Source organism: Ictidomys tridecemlineatus, chromosome 7 (assembly GCF_052094955.1).
Source record: "Ictidomys tridecemlineatus isolate mIctTri1 chromosome 7, mIctTri1.hap1, whole genome shotgun sequence".
Lineage (NCBI taxonomy): Eukaryota > Metazoa > Chordata > Mammalia > Rodentia > Sciuridae > Ictidomys > Ictidomys tridecemlineatus.
Genome location: NC_135483.1, coordinates 134270385 through 134287161, shown reverse-complemented (window position 1 = coordinate 134287161; position 16777 = coordinate 134270385). Strand labels below are relative to the sequence as shown.

At 35.5% G+C, this 16777-nt stretch overlaps 1 protein-coding gene and 1 long non-coding RNA gene across 8 annotated transcripts in view; one reads left to right on the top strand and one right to left on the bottom strand.

Annotated features, from left to right (window-relative positions):
* The window catches only part of LOC144365556 (uncharacterized), a 259899-nt gene that overhangs the window by 233381 nt on the left and 9741 nt on the right, over positions 1-16777 (bottom strand). For all 4 annotated transcript variants that reach the window (XR_013424114.1, XR_013424116.1, XR_013424115.1 and 1 more), the window contains exon 2: positions 13125-13201. This is a non-coding gene — a long non-coding RNA (uncharacterized LOC144365556). The remainder of the gene's footprint in view (positions 1-13124; positions 13202-16777) is intronic.
* Positions 1-16777, top strand: part of Slc38a11 (solute carrier family 38 member 11) — a 51612-nt gene that overhangs the window by 27052 nt on the left and 7783 nt on the right. For 3 of the 4 annotated variants that reach the window (XM_078017514.1, XM_021733111.3, XM_078017515.1), the window contains 4 exons: positions 5318-5388; positions 6053-6214; positions 9277-9389; positions 12755-12886. In XM_078017514.1, coding sequence (XP_077873640.1) covers positions 5318-5388; positions 6053-6214; positions 9277-9389; positions 12755-12886 — 478 coding nt within the window. The remainder of the gene's footprint in view (positions 1-5317; positions 5389-6052; positions 6215-9276; positions 9390-12754; positions 12887-16777) is intronic. The other variant, XM_040294399.2, reaches the window with a different exon arrangement.

The following is a 16777-nucleotide window of genomic DNA, read 5'->3' as shown; positions in this document are numbered from 1 at the left end:
AGATCCCTGTATCTGGGACACATGGTGCTTTTTTTATCCACTCTGGCTCCCACAAGCTCCAGGCAAGTTCCTCCGAGAACATGTGTGAGCATGGCTGTCTGCCTGGTATGGGTCTTGGGTGGTTGCTCCAATGGTGAAAACTCAATTTGATTAAAAGTAACCTCAATTTACCATCTAATGCTTCTTTCTTCTGGAAGTTTCAAGCTTCAATAAGCTCCAGAGTTCTAAAATGGTTATGTCAGGTAGACTGTACCAATGCGATTGTTGTGTATGTAGGGAGATAGACAAATTTTTGATGTTTTTCCAGAATCCCTTATTTTTAAAAGAATAAGCTATCTTGCATTGCCCAAGGTCCTTTTTTTCTTGAAGAAAAAATTATGAATACTATAAAGAAGTTTTCATTTCCCAGATTTGCTTGATCCTTACACCCAGATTTAGACATGGATTATTACTTTAATTATAATGCAAGGAAAAAGAACAAGGAAAAGAGGGACTCATCTAACATTATCCACTGTGTACCACTTTCTTTCCTTCATCTTTTCATTTAACTTTTACATTAATACATAAAATAGCATTATCAATATTGAGAACAGTATCACTAAGCAATCTGCCAAAAGTCACTTGCTAATAAATCATAAAGTTAAAATTTAAATCCAAGTTTCTTTGAGCACAAAGTCCATATTTTTTCTATTACAATCTGCTGTGTATTTCTTAGTCATAAAGAAAATGTGTTCTTCGTAATGAAAATTAAGTTTATTCTTATTTTAGTTGTTCCTTTTTTGATTATGTTAGTCACTATTTGGTCTTTACCCAGCAAGTACATTTATTAAATTAAAGAAGCAGGAGGAGCAAGATGTGGATAAAGAGCTTCCATTCATAAGTGGGTAACACACTTGCAGGTTCGACAACACTGAGATCAATGGGCTAATTCCATAACTGTTGGCTTCTGTTAATTCTAGACACAGACCAGCAAGTGCCATTGATTTCAATTCTTCAGGGAAATGAATTTTAATAGAATAATCTAGAACAAACTTAAATTGGAGAGAAGTTCTTATTTAGGAGTTTCTTCTGACTTTTTGTGGAAAAGAAATATTTCTGAAAAGTCTAGGTTAATTAATATGGTTAAATTTGAATAATCAACTGAAAAATATTCCTTATTTAAAGGTAACTTATTGTGACTTATTCTTTAAAATAAAGAACTTAGCCAGGCATGGAGACACATGCCTGTATCCTAGCAACTAGAGAGGCTGAGGCAGGAGAATGGTAAGTTAGAGTCCAGTCTCAGCAACTTAGTGAGGAAAGATACTGTCTGAAAATAAAAAATGAAAAGGACCAAGAATGTGGCTCAGTGGTAAAGCACCTCTGGTTTTAAATAAAATCAAGCACTTATTCCATAATTTAATCTTTTAATTATGAAGTAGTTTAATTCATATTTTATAGTAAAGTATGACTCCTATGTACTGTTTTACCATATAACTCTATATGTAATTACACTTTAAATTATGTTCCCTCCTTTTTTTTTTTCTTTTTGGCAAATTCTCAAATATCCATGGTTCTCTAGAAGTTAATGAAGTACACTTGTTAGTTATCTTAACACACAACTACTCCATTCTTTTAGTTGTCACTTGGAAATTTCAAATGGTAAATAGTAAGCTGTAAATTAATGAACAAACTATGTTACAGGAAAAATGAAACTTCTTTAGGTAATTTGTTTAATTCCTTTAGGCTATCTTAGACTTTCTACATGACTCCTTTTATATCTGTGCTTTCCTATACAATAGTTTTTAGGCACTTGTGGCTATGTAAATTTAAGTTAGATGAAATTAAATAAAATTAAAAATTAATTCTTCAGTCACACTAGCCATAACTTCAAATACTCAGTAGCCACTTTTGACTTCTATATCAGACAACCATATTGCACAGCATGAATATAGTACATGCCCATCATTACAGAAAATACCATTGTACAGAGTTGTTCTATGATGCAGAATAGACACCAAAATAATTCACCTCTTTATCTTTAGTCTTTTTCTCTGCAGTATTCCCAAAGATTGTAACAATGATTACCACAGAGTGGTCAACAAATATTTGTTGAATGTTCAATGAATGAATAAGTAACTAGAAAACAAAAAGTATCAAGTTTTAATTCTAGAGGGGCGGAGAGGGAGGGAGTGGGTGGGAGAAAAAAAAGTTTCAATTCCAGAATACTCATTGAAATTCAAGGTTAAAAACTAGGTTAAGGGGCTGGAGCTGGAGGTAAGTGGTAGAGCACTTGCCTTGCAGGTGTGAGACCCTGGGTTAGATCCTCAGCACCACATAAAAACAAACAAGTAAATAAATAAAGATATTGTGCTCATCTACAACTCAAAAAAATTTTTAAAAACTAGGTTAAGATCCAGAGAGGTTTTGTTTTTGCAGTGCTGGAAATCAAACCCAGAGCCTTGCACATGCTAGGCAAGCCCTCTGCCACTGAACTACCTCTCCATTTTTGAGAGGGAGGTTTTATGTAGAAAATACTGTATAATTACATACAATTCAGGAAACAGGAACTTGGACGAAAATCATTTTTATGTTTGCATCCAATCTTGATGGGCGATATATGATCATATTTAAAAGTTGATTCATTTCTGTTTCCCCAGAGATTACTATTTTGTGCTAAGGTTAACTTCATTCATGTTCATGCTTTTATACCCTTAACAGGCACATATTATTGACAACATGTAGTACCAGTCAATGTGTTTGCAAAACAAATATTGATGATTACTGAGCAATAATTTTTACATTTTTCTATAACTTACTATTTTACCTAAATATTCTATTCCATATATTTTATTTTTTGTACATGTGGCATTTAACAATTGCTTTATAGCACACAAGTTTATGATTATTTCACAATCACATAAAATATCCAAGTGTGTGTATTTGTGTGTGTGCATTTTTTTTCCTGTGAAGCTTTTTTTTCCCCCTAGTACTCAGTCCTTTACTATTTTATAAATGATTCAAAAGTCACATTCAATATCTCTTCTCTTCCTCTAGATTTGGGCAACATGCATTTTTTTCTGTCTCTAATATCTTCTTTGGCACTTCCCATCTTTAAAAATTACCATCATTAAAATGAACAGAGAGGGGCTGGAGTTATGGTTCAGTGGTATAGCGAGCGCTTGCCTAGCATGTGTGAGGCACTGGGTTCAATTCTTAGCATATAAAATAAAATAAAGGTCCACTGACAACTAAAAAATATTGTTAAAAAGATTAACAGAGAAAATCCAAAATCATCTTCAGGTATTATTGTACATGCCAGGAATATCTTAAAAAAAAACCATAGGGACCTGAAAAAATTGAATTAAAGGAGGAAAATTAAGCTCAAACTCTTCCATTTCTGTTTTTAATAGAAGTTTTAAATGCAGGACACTATCACAATCTTTTTTTAAGGGGAAAAGAGAGTATTTTTCACAAGCAGAAACCCTATGAAAAAGGATATCATTTATAACATCCTAGAAATTTAGACAGTCTTCAAATTTCCCTAACGGTTATTTGTCCTTCATCTAAATTATTTTTTAAGGATGATAAACAAAATGTGTGTGTTTTCCACATTAATTTTGGAATTTAACAGGTGTGCTGGGATTGCTAATGCTGACTGTAGTTGCAGCAGTGCGGGCAGCAGGTGGCAGCAGCTCCCGCTCCAACAAGTGGAATCAGAGCAGGTCAGGGCACCCTTGGGGCCTCCCTTGCTGCCGCCTTTCCTATCATAGCTCCTTTCCTATGGGGAAAGAAAGGTGATATCCCGCACAAATCCCACAGACTTTGGCAAAATACACAGGGTTATTTTGTGTCCTATTTACATAAAGAATGAATAACAAAATTAGGAAAGGTGGATTTTAATCTTTGGAATTTCTCTTTTTTAAATTTTAGAGCCCAAGTGCCTTTATTTTTATAGTATGCTTCCCGTGCCCATCTCTTCTACCTTCATGCATTATTCTAAGTATTATCCAAGTTTTTCCTTTCTAGGGAAGTTGGCCATACTTTTATTCTTTTTGCTGCCTTAAAAAAAAAAAAAAAAAAAAGACAGGGTCTCCCTAAGTTACCCAGGCTAGCCTCCAACTTGCCATCCTCATACCTCAGCCTCTCAAGTCTCTAGAATTATAGGTGTCTGCCAGCATGCCCTTTTTCGCTACCTTTTCTTAAATAACTATAGAGGATAATAAAGGTATTAACAAAAAATGATGATTAAAAATGACCACTTATTTAACATGTGCTATGTTGTAGTCTCTCTTTTGGAAGTTTTACACATTTTCTCTAATCTGCACAATAATTCAATGATTTAGGTCTACTGTTATCCCCATTTTATAGATGTAGAAATCAAAGCACAGGAAGATCAAGTAATTAGCCTGAAGTCACATAGATAATAAATAGAAGAAGTCAGATGAACATAGAGACCATCTGTTTGATCTTAGAGCCTGTGCTGTTCATCATTGCTGACTGGGGACAAGAGGATTCTAATCAGGGAGGCAAATTCCTGCTCATATTAAATATTTTAATTCTGCTAGGATACAGGTTGTTTCAAGCTCTTTAAAGTGTATATATTTCCAAAACTCCTTTTGAGGAATATAACCACAGGTGGAAACTTGAGGCCACTGGCAGAAAGTTCAGCATGGAAGAGACATTTGATAAGGATAAAGTTTACCAAGAAGACGAACCCCAACTTCCTCACTTATTATCTGTGGGAGCTTGGCAAATTATGTCACCACCCAGCCATTGACTTTCCTCATTTGTTAAATAATGAGAGTAATACTCAATGTTGTTGTAAAAGTTAAATGAGATGACACAGTTGAGTTCCCAGGATACACTCAGTACATTCTTAGTTACTATTAGTTCATGTGCATCAACCCTCAACTGCAATGCTAAATATACCTTGGGTAGATGGAGCCTGAAAAAGTAAGGAGGAGAATAAAGGGCAGCAATTGGACGTTATTAATTTTATATCTCCCTCAATGAGAGTCTCAACAATGAGTACATAACAAATGCTTGTTGTTAAATTGATGAGCAAACAAATCCACAAAATTACATAGCCAGTGGCTATTTTACATATGTAAAAATTTGCACAAGTATTCTAAATGCATTTTAAAGGACTGGGGTTGAGACTGTATTGATGATCCCAGGAAATTTACTTATGACTAAATAAGATTCATGGGGGCCCCTTTTTTATTTTTGGCTTATAGGCCCCCAGTTTTTATTTGTAACACCATTTCTTGCTCTCTGATATATCCATGTTGACATGTTTAAAGATAATTTATCAAATTAACTGGTTCTCTTCTAGACCCAAAATGGAAGATGCTTGGGTATTTGCAAAGCCCAATGCCATTCAGGCTGTTGGGGTCATGTCTTTTGGTGAGTACATGGCTTCAAAAGGCCCCTTCCCAATAACGAGTCACCTATTCACTGAAAAAGATCTATTTGATATATATGCCTGGACGTCTGGCATCCTAAGTTTTAAACTTCCTATTAGCAGTGTATGACCTAATTTATGCTCAAACTTTTCTCACTCATTACTAAAATTTGCTTCAATTTGGAGAAATCCATTTCTCACGCAGAAACCCTTATAGTTATCTTGTTTCTTAATTTGGAATTCTAGCAAGTGTTATGGACTTCTTCAAAACTTGCACACAATGTACTAAGAATTGGCTGGATATCTAAAGCAACTCTGTGTCCCAGATGGCAAAGGAAGTCATGCATTGATTATTATGATGTTGTTTAGATTTTCCTTTAGATGGGAAGGGTCCTTAGGAGAAGGAAAGTGGGAGAGAAGTTTGGATAGTCTGGTTTATATCAAGACAAGATACAACATAAGCCTGATATGAATGAAGTTTCTCATTTCTAGACTCATTAGAAAAACTGTTTTCTTGTTTACTTAGTAAAATAATATTTTGAACATCAGTTGATTGACATTCTAAAGTAGTATTCATCTCTAAATTACAGAATAAATGAAAAAAAAAAAAACCCTGGGCTTACTTCAATAATGCTTGCTTCCTTTTTTTCTTTTTTTGTGTTACAGCATTTATTTGCCACCATAACTGCTTCTTAGTCTATGGTTCTTTGGAAGAAGCCACAGTAGCAAAATGGTCCCGCATCATCCATATGTCCATCTTGGTTTCTGTATTTATCTGTGTGCTCTTTGCTACGTGTGGATACTTGACTTTCACTGGCTTTACCCAAGGTAAAATGAGAGATTCAGTTCCATGGTATTTTGGTGCTCATGTGGATTGGTACCAATACACCCAATGTTCTACTCAATTTTTAGTACAAATTTGTCCATTGTTATTTTTGAAATAATCACTCTTCCACCCATTCTTTGCTCTACCCTCCTGTCTCTCTGCTGTTTCCTCAGATTTCCCCTCTAAACTGTTAATCTTAGTTCTGTGGTCCGTAATCTCTCCTTCCATCCTCACTCCAGGCTCACGAACCCAGGTTCAGGTCCTCCCCTTACTCTAATGCATCTTCAAACTCAACTACCAAAGGCCTCCTCGTGCTCAAAGCTGATAATCTTCTGGGTTCTGTGTCTCCTGTCTCTTTCTGAATCACCTGACAGCACTGAACATCCTTTCTTTGCTCAAATTTCTTCCTACTGTACTCTCATTGTTATTCTTTCTGTTGATTTTTCCTTTTTTTTTTTTTTTTTTTAATTTGACCTCTCTCATCCCCTATGTCACCTGGGTGATTAGTTTAGGCAAGTTGCCTGCTTCTCTGTTAACAAATTCTCTAGATGTTTGCATCATTTTAATTCTAATCCAGACTTTTCTTATCCAGACTTTTTTCTTTTTCTTTCCCAGCCTGTAGGGTATTTTTATTGAATTGTTCCATTCTCCTCTTAATTACAAAACATCATCTTTTCCATAAAAGCAGTCCTTTCCCTTCCTCCTTCCAAAGTTACTTCTCTTTTCTTGTTTTCACCCAGGCACAACAACTGAATCATCCTTTTTTAAAGGGCCCTTGACCTTTTCATTCATTCATTACACTCCTATGAGTGCAATAGGAAGGGTAGTCTGACAGCAGGCCAAGGCTGTGATTCATGTATTTCACAGCTTTTGCAGGTCTGGTGTCTCACTTGACCTTCAAACAACCCTTGGAAGGTTAAGTGGAATAACTAGTTTTACCTCCTTTTAAGACACAAAGAGTTGCAGTAGCTTGCCTATGCTGGTTTGTGACAAATTAGAGAAAAAGTCTTCTGACATCCAGGTCCCATTTTCTTTCCATTCTCTTCCTGCCTCCTCCATTTTGGTCTACCATGACCCACTAAAAGCTGTCTCTTACCTCCAGCTCCTCTGGGCTCAGTTTTCTGTGACACTAGAATGTTCTTGGGAGAATGGCTGCCTTTTTTTTTTTTTTTTTTTTAACAGAGGTTACAGGTCACTGTGATTGTACACAGATATTTCTCAGAAAATGAAGAAAGATGGCTTAATAAATAATGAATAACATGATACCAATGCAGCCAAAATATAATACCTGTGTGTGCCAGTAAAGAGCAGTTAAAAGGGACCTTGAAGGTCTTGATAAAAACTATTTCGAAACATTGGCATGTGTCACTATTGCTACACAGTTTGTCAAGATGAATGGCCTAAGGGTTCTGGTCTGTGTGGGACCTTGGGTTTTAAATGCCTCTTCAGTAAAACATAAACCTTTTTTTGCTAGTCACACCTTCCTGGTGTGTGTGTGTGTGTGTGTGTGTGTGTGTGTGTGTGTGTGTGTTTTAATAAGTGGTAATTAGTATAATTAAATCTTTCTATCACAAAGCTGACAGGTGTTTGATGTGGTGGTTGTTGTCCTTATTTTTCCCCTGGCTCTAATTCCCTAAAATATATTTCATTTCAAACTGGAATAAACTGACCCTGGTCCTTCAGGTCATTTCTCCTTAGGCAAATCTGGTCTTGTTTGTACAAACTGTGTGCTGCTTTGCTCCCCTTGATGAGTAGATAAAGTCCAGCTTGTGAGGCAGTAGGAACTCTAGATTATTGCTGACATTCTCATTGACTTTTGATAAGGCGCAGGGCCCATTTATTAGTGAAGGCTAGTGAATGGGGAATTTCACTCTTTTTATTTTCAGAGAATCTGGAGCCTTTTCAATCAATTTTCAGACAGTTCCCTGTCACTGCTGCTTTGTGGTACAAACTCATTCTGCCCAAAAAAGGACATTAGAAAGGAATGTATGTTTGTTTTACTTAATGGGGGAGTTGAGGGGGTCACTTAAATGGATCAAGAGGCAGTTCATTTAGGGTATTTAGCTTTTTAATGAAAAGAGTACAAAGGCATTATTTTGTTTTCTTTTTAAACAGTAGTGAGATATGTGACTTTGATGTAGTTTTGTACTCAGCGCTCTTGAAAAAAAGGCAACTGCAGTTTTCAAATTTAAGCACCCTACTTGGGAAATAAATGGATCCAAATGCATGCTATTTGGGAAATAAACATGTTATTCAGGAAATAAACACGACTGAGTGTTTCTGCCTGATGACTTCTCTGTCCTAATTAGATTCCTGTATTTCTTCATCAATTTCTGCAAACATATGGGATCTAAAGAACTGGTTCAAGGTATATAGTTCATTATTTAGTCTGGAACTAAATTTAATGTTCTTTCTGGGAGGCAGCCATATTTTCAGTTTTGAAACAGTGCATTTACACTCAGGCACATTGGATGACATAAAAGACAATATGTTTAGAATTCCTTGGTGTGGTCCCAAGACTGTGATTAACCCCTACAGCATCGTGTGCAGGAAACTCAACTCCCCAGATGTACTGGACTACTCTTCCTTTCAGATTTGTCCTTGATCTAAGAATAGCACTTCAAAGGGAAATTTGTTTATTTTAATAGATTTTTTATATATATGTAATTCAGTCACTTACCACAAACAAAGGCCAGAAACAAATTTACAAAGCCAGTGAACAAGAATTTAGGGAGTTGATTCTAATGTAAGAAGACAATGGATAAAAGTGTTTTTTAGAATTTGATTCAAACTTGAGGCAAATACACCAAAAACAAATAATAGGAATAATAAAAAAAAAAACTATTCCTGTTGCATTTCTCATCAAATGAGACACGTATTGATTTTAATATCAATAAATAGCTATATGGTACTGAATGCAAACACATTTAGACCTGGTAATCTATTCCTTTAATTAAATAAAATGAAGATTATAGAGCTTGACTTATAATAATAAATATCTCATTTGTTATGTACCTCAAAAATCTAGTATCTAATAAATAAATTATTTTATATTATTCTCTAGGGGACTTATTTGAAAATTATTGCAGAAGTGATGACCTGGTAACCTTTGGAAGGTTTTGCTATGGCATAACTGTCATTTTGACATACCCAATCGAATGCTTTGTAACTAGAGAGGTAAGCATGATTCTTCTTTATTACTTTATCCAGGTTCTCTCTCTACAACACTTAACTTAGGAAGATTTATAAATAATTTTATTCTGAAAATTCTCAAGGACACGACTATGATGTAATTTATAAAATTTTCTTTCTCAATTTAGAATATTAGAATATAAGATTAATTTTTCAAAAGTTAGAAGTGAAAATTATATTTATAAGCATAAGCACAAATATTTATACAAATGCATCTCAAAGTGAATGCCAGCCTTTAGTATAGTTAAACTGAAGCTGTTGGCTTTTTTCTTTTTTCTTTTTTCCCCAATACCATGTGTAGAACCAAGGGTACACTATCTCTGAGGTACATCCCTAACCCTTGATATTTTGAGACAGGGTGTCATGTCAGTAAATTGCTAAGGCTGGCCTCCAACTTGGGATCCTCCTGTCTCAGCCTTCTGGAATAGCTGGGATTATTGGTTTGCACCATTTCACCTGGCTTACTTATTGGCTTTTTCTTTTTTAAGAGAGAGAGAGAGAGAGAGAGAGAGAGAATTTTTTAATATTTATTTTTTGGTTTTCGGTGAATACAACATGTTTATTTTATTTTTATGTGCTGCCGAAGATCGAACCCAGCGCCCTGCGCATGCCAGGCAGGCGCATTACTGCTTGAGCCACATGCCCAGCCCATACTTATTGGTTTTTTAAAAATAGTATTCTTACAAATAAATTAAGTACCAAGGTTTAAAAAGCATTTTTCAAAATTGTAGTTTTGGGAAAACATTTTGTAAATCAATGTGCATTGAATTCTAATTGGTTTTGTTATTTTTAAAAAACTAAAATGTCTTATACACTGTGGGGAATCAAAATGCAACATCAACCTATGATTTTACATATAGACTTCATTTATGTATTTATATGTATACATTTATATGTGACATACAAAAATTATATAAATAATGTAAACATACAGTATATTATTTCTCTACAATTTTTTTTTGTTTATAAATTCATTTCCAAATTATGTTGTATAATCCACTCGGATTTGTGGAGAAAGATTAGCTGAAAGAGAATGAGTCCTTTTGGTGTGAAATGGGATAGCATGGCTTGTCAGGAATCCCTTTTGCTGACAGCTAAACACCCACTGCACTGGTTAGCAGTGAAACATGATCCTGAGGCACAGTGGTTCTTTCAGGAGTCATACTGAAAAGGGCTTAGTCTTAGGATCTATTCCTGGGGGCTGTTTACACAGTGCACTATGTGAATGGGTCTAATGTATGAAGTGAAACGTCCACAGAGCCTTAAATGCACTCAGTAATCAGCAAGCCTCTCAGGACAGCCTGGAGCTTCCCTTCCCGTGGGCAGTGCTGAGTGAGGACGAGCACTGGGACTTGAAAGAGGGAAGAGGGTAGCACTGTGTGGTGTCCTCTGCTACAAGCATTTCTGCTCACTTGCTAATGTGGCATTCACAGGCCGTTTTCTACCTTGACTAGAGGGAGAAGTCAAATACACTGATGCTTTATGCAGGTTTTTAAAATGTAAGAGCCTTTTAGAAATTTTCTAACTATTATTAGATGCAGGAAATGATCTTCTTGCAGCATCTGCCCAGGACTTGAGGTTCAGACTTGATCTCTAGATCAGAAAGAACAGATGGTGCATTCCCATGCGGTTTCTGGTAAACTGTGTGTGGACCGTCTGAGTCACTTCACCTGGGCAGCCTCTGTCTTCAGTACTTGGCCCTGAATTTCCTTTCTAGCTGCCATGACAGGAAGACAGAACTAAATCAAGATCTTTGCCATCGTAGCAAATATTAGGCAGAGGAATGTCATATACACCTCACCCGTTCACTTCTTTCTATACACATAAACACACACACAGAGCTAATATAATGAAACCATCTCAAATCATGGGTAAGATATCCAACCACATATAAAAGGAACAAAAAGGCTGTGTGTCCCTAATAAATATCCCTCACTAGCCTGCCCAGATTTTTTTCATTCTCACAGTCCTATACTAGAAGTTTTGATAATAATAGATTTTAAATAAGATAATATTTGGAAGACTGTTCAAATTATAATCAGTTAGAGTTATTAGTTCAACTCTAGCAGAGCCACGGCAGCATCTGGCCTCTGGGGAATGTTACCTACTAAGATAACACAACTTGGAGTCTGCTTCTTTACCATATTAAGCATCTGACCCTCTCCTACCATGCCGTCTCTGCCCCTGATCTTCTGCACAGTCACTCCTCTATTCAGTCTCCTGTCTCCCTCCATAGGTTTGTTCCTACTCTCACCTCTTTGCTCTTTTGCATGCTATTGACTCAGTCGGCAATTCAGCTTCAAATTTTATCCATGTTTCAATCCCTATCTCAAACCAAGGTGAGTCCAGAACTTTTCAGGAATGCTGTAAAGAAGATTACTTGAAGGGAGATAGATCTGGATGATTGAAGCTCTTTCTAGTTCTAAAAGCTATTTGATATTTTTTGTACCATCACAAATTGATAAATTTGTTTGTTTGTTTATTTATTTATTTTGGTACTGGGGATTGAACTCAGGGACACTCGAACACTGAGCCACATCCCCAGCCCTAATTTATAGTTTATTTAGAGACAGTGTCTCACTGAGTTGCTTAGCACCTCGCTTTTGCTAAGGCTGTCTTTGAATTCACAATCCTCCTGCCTCAGCCTCCTGTATACATTCATTTCTTTAGATGGGTTGTCAATTTCTAGTTAGGATGTTAATTCCAGAGAAAGGAAGAATCTCCTAGACATCTTCTCTTTGTAAATTATACCACAATGTGGGATATATTACATAGGAGACTGTCAATTGGTTTCCTGATCTGAGTATTACTAAGAAATAGTGATAAACTCTTCTCTATATTTTTGTTGAGGAAAAGCAATATATCATGGACTTAAATTGTAACAATTAGGATTTCATTTATGTAGAATCAATTTCCTCTTAGTAAAGGATATTACACATCCAGCATCATTAAAAGGAAATGTGGTAATGCTTTCCTCAGAGGCCATTCAAGTAATCTAAATAGCATCTGCAGTTTGTTTTAGTAGTAACCTTGTTAGGCTCAAGAAGAAGGATAAGGTAACTTCCTAAGGGTTTGCTTATTCTTGAGAGATGCATGTATTTAAACCCTGCTGTGTCATGCTTTGCATCTGTAATATAATCAACTGACTGACTAATAGCACCATAAAAAAATACTTGTTCTTGCATTATGTGTCTGTGTGTAAGTAATTTGGAAATATAAGACATTCATACAGAATTTGATTGTCTTATTGACAATATTGTATATACTCCTACATGCTATTACAAAATACTCTTTCAATAAATCTTGCATGTCTGAAGACTACCTCTCAAAATAATCTATTTATTTGGCAGGTCATTGCCAACGTGTTTTTTGGAGGGACTCTTTCATCATTTTTCCATGTGCTTATAACAGTGGTTATAATTATGATAGCCACATTGGTTTCATTGCTGATTGATTGCCTTGGAATAGTTTTAGAACTCAATGTAAGTACATTTAAAGATCTACTTCTTCCATCCTAAACCTCCCTTTTTTTAATATTTATTTTTTAGGTGTAGATGGACACAACACAAGGCCTTTTTTTTTTTTTTTTTTTTTTATGTGGTGCTGAGGATAGAACCCAGGTCCTGCCCGTGCTAGGCGAGCGCTCTACTGCTGAGCCACAATCCCAGCCCCCTAAAACTCTTTTAAAATAATGGTTCTGCTGGGGGAGGAGGCACTTACCTCTGATCCAGCTACTATGAAGACTGAGTCAGGAGGGACACAACTTGATGGCCAGCCTGGGTGACTGAGAGGAGACGCTGTATCAAAATAAAAAAGGAAAAAATGTTGGGGATGTAGCTCAGTGGTAAAGTACTCAGTTATGGGGGTGGGTGAAACTGTTTCTATTTAATGTAAGATGTATTTTCCTAAGAGAATTGTCACTTTCTGAATTAGAATGAAAACATGTTTGTAATATAATAGTAAATATTTATAACAATGATACTCTGCACTTACATAGGACTATATAGTTTTGAAACAGTGGGTCTCAAATAGAGGTTAACTTTGATCTCCCCACCAATATCTAGAGGTATACTATTAACTAGGTGGGCAGTGCTGTTGGCATCTAGTGAGAAGGTGAGGGGTACTACCAAGATCCCACAGTGCACAGCACAGCCCCTCACAACAAAGTATCAACTAATTGAAAACATCAAGAGTGCAAGGTCATGGTTGTATGATATATAGACATTTCTTAAACAAAAAAATATTAATTAAATGGACCTGGAATATTTTTTCTGGGTAAAAATATATACCTAGTGAAATTCATTGAAAATATAAAAGGAAGAGAGTTATATCTATATTGTATAATCACTTATCCAGGCCAAATTTCTTTTTCTTTTAATATTTTTCTCTCTCCAGATCTTTCTTTTTTTTTTTATTGATTGTTCAAAACATTACAGAGCTCAAGACATATCATCTTTCATACATTCGACTCAATTGGGTTTTGAACTCCCCAAATACATAATACAGTCTCACTTCTGTTACATACTCACATTTTTACATAATGGCATATTAGTGACTGTTGTATTCTGCTACCCAGATCTTTCTTTTGTAGCATTTACTGCCACCATTCAAATCTAGATCTTCATCACAACTACATCTAAATTGATCCTTTTTTTTTTTTGCTTCCACTAGAACATATTAAAGTTCTACTTTCAGTTTATTATCATCCTGCCCCAAATATCTCCACTTTCCTCCCAGAGCAAATATAAACAGAGTTTATATTTGCTTTTATGAAAAGCTATTTCCCCTTTACTTAGTAAAATCTACCCTCAGTACCAGCCAACCTTCTTTTTATGGCATATATATATATATATATATATATATATATATATATATATATATATATTCCAAATCAGTTCTTTCTTTTGTCCTTTGTCTTATCTGTTTCCTTTTCCTAAAATGACCAGTTTCCTTTCATTTCTGTCAATATATCACAAAGACTTCACAATCGAGTGCAAATAATAACATATGTACTCATAGATCACATATTTATTGTTCACTTCTTTTGTGCCACAAAACAGGAGTGATGGAAGGAAATCAGAAGGGATCCTTGCTTTCTCACAAACATAAAAGTTCAACTGCTATGTAGGTGATGAAGATGATAGAGAAGTAGATAGGATATCTAAAGACATTTTTGAGGAAAATATGTCATAATTTGGTGACAGGTTTAATTAGAAGGACAGAGGAATAGAAGGGCACATTATGCATGACTCCTTGGTTCTAATTTCTAAGTAGAAGCAGCACAGATTTCTAAACGAAATCACACCATTTAGGATTTATTAGGTTATGCACCATGGGAGGGCAGAATTTCATAGGTAGGATCCCAAGTTATCATTCACACATTACGTTAAGAGTTAGGGCTTGGAGAAAGTATTATTGTTAGTGCCCAAGACACTATTCCCTCCAGATGCCATTATGATTTGAAGTTCCCAGAAAAGGCCATAGGAGATTCTGTTGAGAACACACTTCTGGGAATTTTCTGGGAACAGAGTAAATGGAAAGTGGAGAATATGCAGCTTTTCAAAACCTTGGCACTAGGAAATTGCCCTTTCACTGGTGGTGAAAAACAAAGCCCATCAGCACACAGTGAGGTGTGCCTGAAGTCCCAGTTATTTGGTAAACTGAGTGAGGAATACTGCCTAAGCCCAGGAACTCAAAGATAGCCTGGGCAACATGGTGAGACCCCATCTTGAGAACAACCAACCAACCAACCAGGAGGTGGACAAATGCCAAAGGCAACTTTAACCTGCTTCCTAATTTTGCATCGGACAGGGCTAGTAGGTCCACTAAAGATTATTTCATGTAGCAACCTTGATGCAGTAACTTTAATGAAGTAACTTCATTTGTATATTATCTCATATCATGTGCTATTTGAACCATCTGTAAATTTGTCTTCCCTACCAAATTGTAAGCTCTTTGAAGACAATGTGTAGCCACCTTCTTCATTTTCCATGATACTTGGAATAAGGATAAAAACAGTGTGTTCAAATTCCTGCATGGGTGATTGCCCCTTGAGACCAAAGATCAGGACTTATTTCCATGTTCCCACATATGACATTGTTCAGTGTAGTACCAGGAAATAAAGTATGACAAAAAGTGTTGGTGTTAATAGTAGTAGTGATCTTTCAACTATGCTGTAGATACGACCAACATGATCCCCCACTCTGTTTTCTCCTGTTTTATGAAACGTCTCATTTGAATTCACAAGTTTTGTTTTTTAATGTTGTAGAATTTTGTTATGAGGAAAAATAGATCTATCAGCTGCCTAAACAGGCAACCACATCTTGGTAAACTAAGAAATGTTTTGTTTGTCTCTAGTTAGCCAAGCACATACATATGGCTCATTTTTGGGAAATGATATATTTTTGTAAATTTAACCATTGCTTTACATAGACTTAATTGTTAATTTTCATGACACATGCGCAACAAAACCCTTAGCACATTAACACTAAATATTCACTATTGTACTTATATTAAAAACATTTGTGATTAAGATAGGTCCTGGTTATTATAGTCAGAGAATACCTTGTAAATATTAAAAAGTCAAAATCTGAGCTTCTGTGGAAGACTACTTTAAAAAATTAAAACATAAATCTAGATTCTTAGATTTTTTTAACCTATATAGAGAGATACACACAAAAGAATTATAGGAAAGTGTTATATTGTTGTCTATAACCTAATAACCCAAGACAATGACACCTGTTTTAAAAGCATTTTGCAGAAATTAGTAAAATCTAGAATCTCCATTCTCTGTAGACCATCTGAAAATATGTGTTTTGTCCATCAATAAAAGTTTTTGGTATGCACAATAACATCTTCTGCTCTTTCCCCACCTCCCTTTTGTGTGGACACTGACAATGAGTAATCAAGCCAAATTTAGCATCATTTCTGTCAGTAACTAATACATGCTGGAACATGCAAGATGTGAGGAGTTAACTAAAGCATACTGTGTTCTACTGCATAGGGATAATATGAGCTAACATGTGCATATGCTGGGCTAAGTACTTTGCATGCATTATCTTCCTTGATCATGTTAACTTTAAAGATGCAGAAATTGAGGCCCAGTGATTAATAATCAATCTGAGGCCATACAAGCTAAGTAGAAGAATCAAGATTTGAACACAGGTATTTGGATCCTCTCTAGCCCATACATTTAATCATTGCATTTATCTGAGATTTTCTACATGTCAGGCATTAAATTATGTCAAATAATTCTGCTTTTTTACCCATTTTATAATTAAAAATCTATGCATTGAGTTCGTTTGCAAATAAGATTCAGAGTGATTCATAATACATATGAATTGACTTTAATAATGGTTTAAAATATCAGGAAA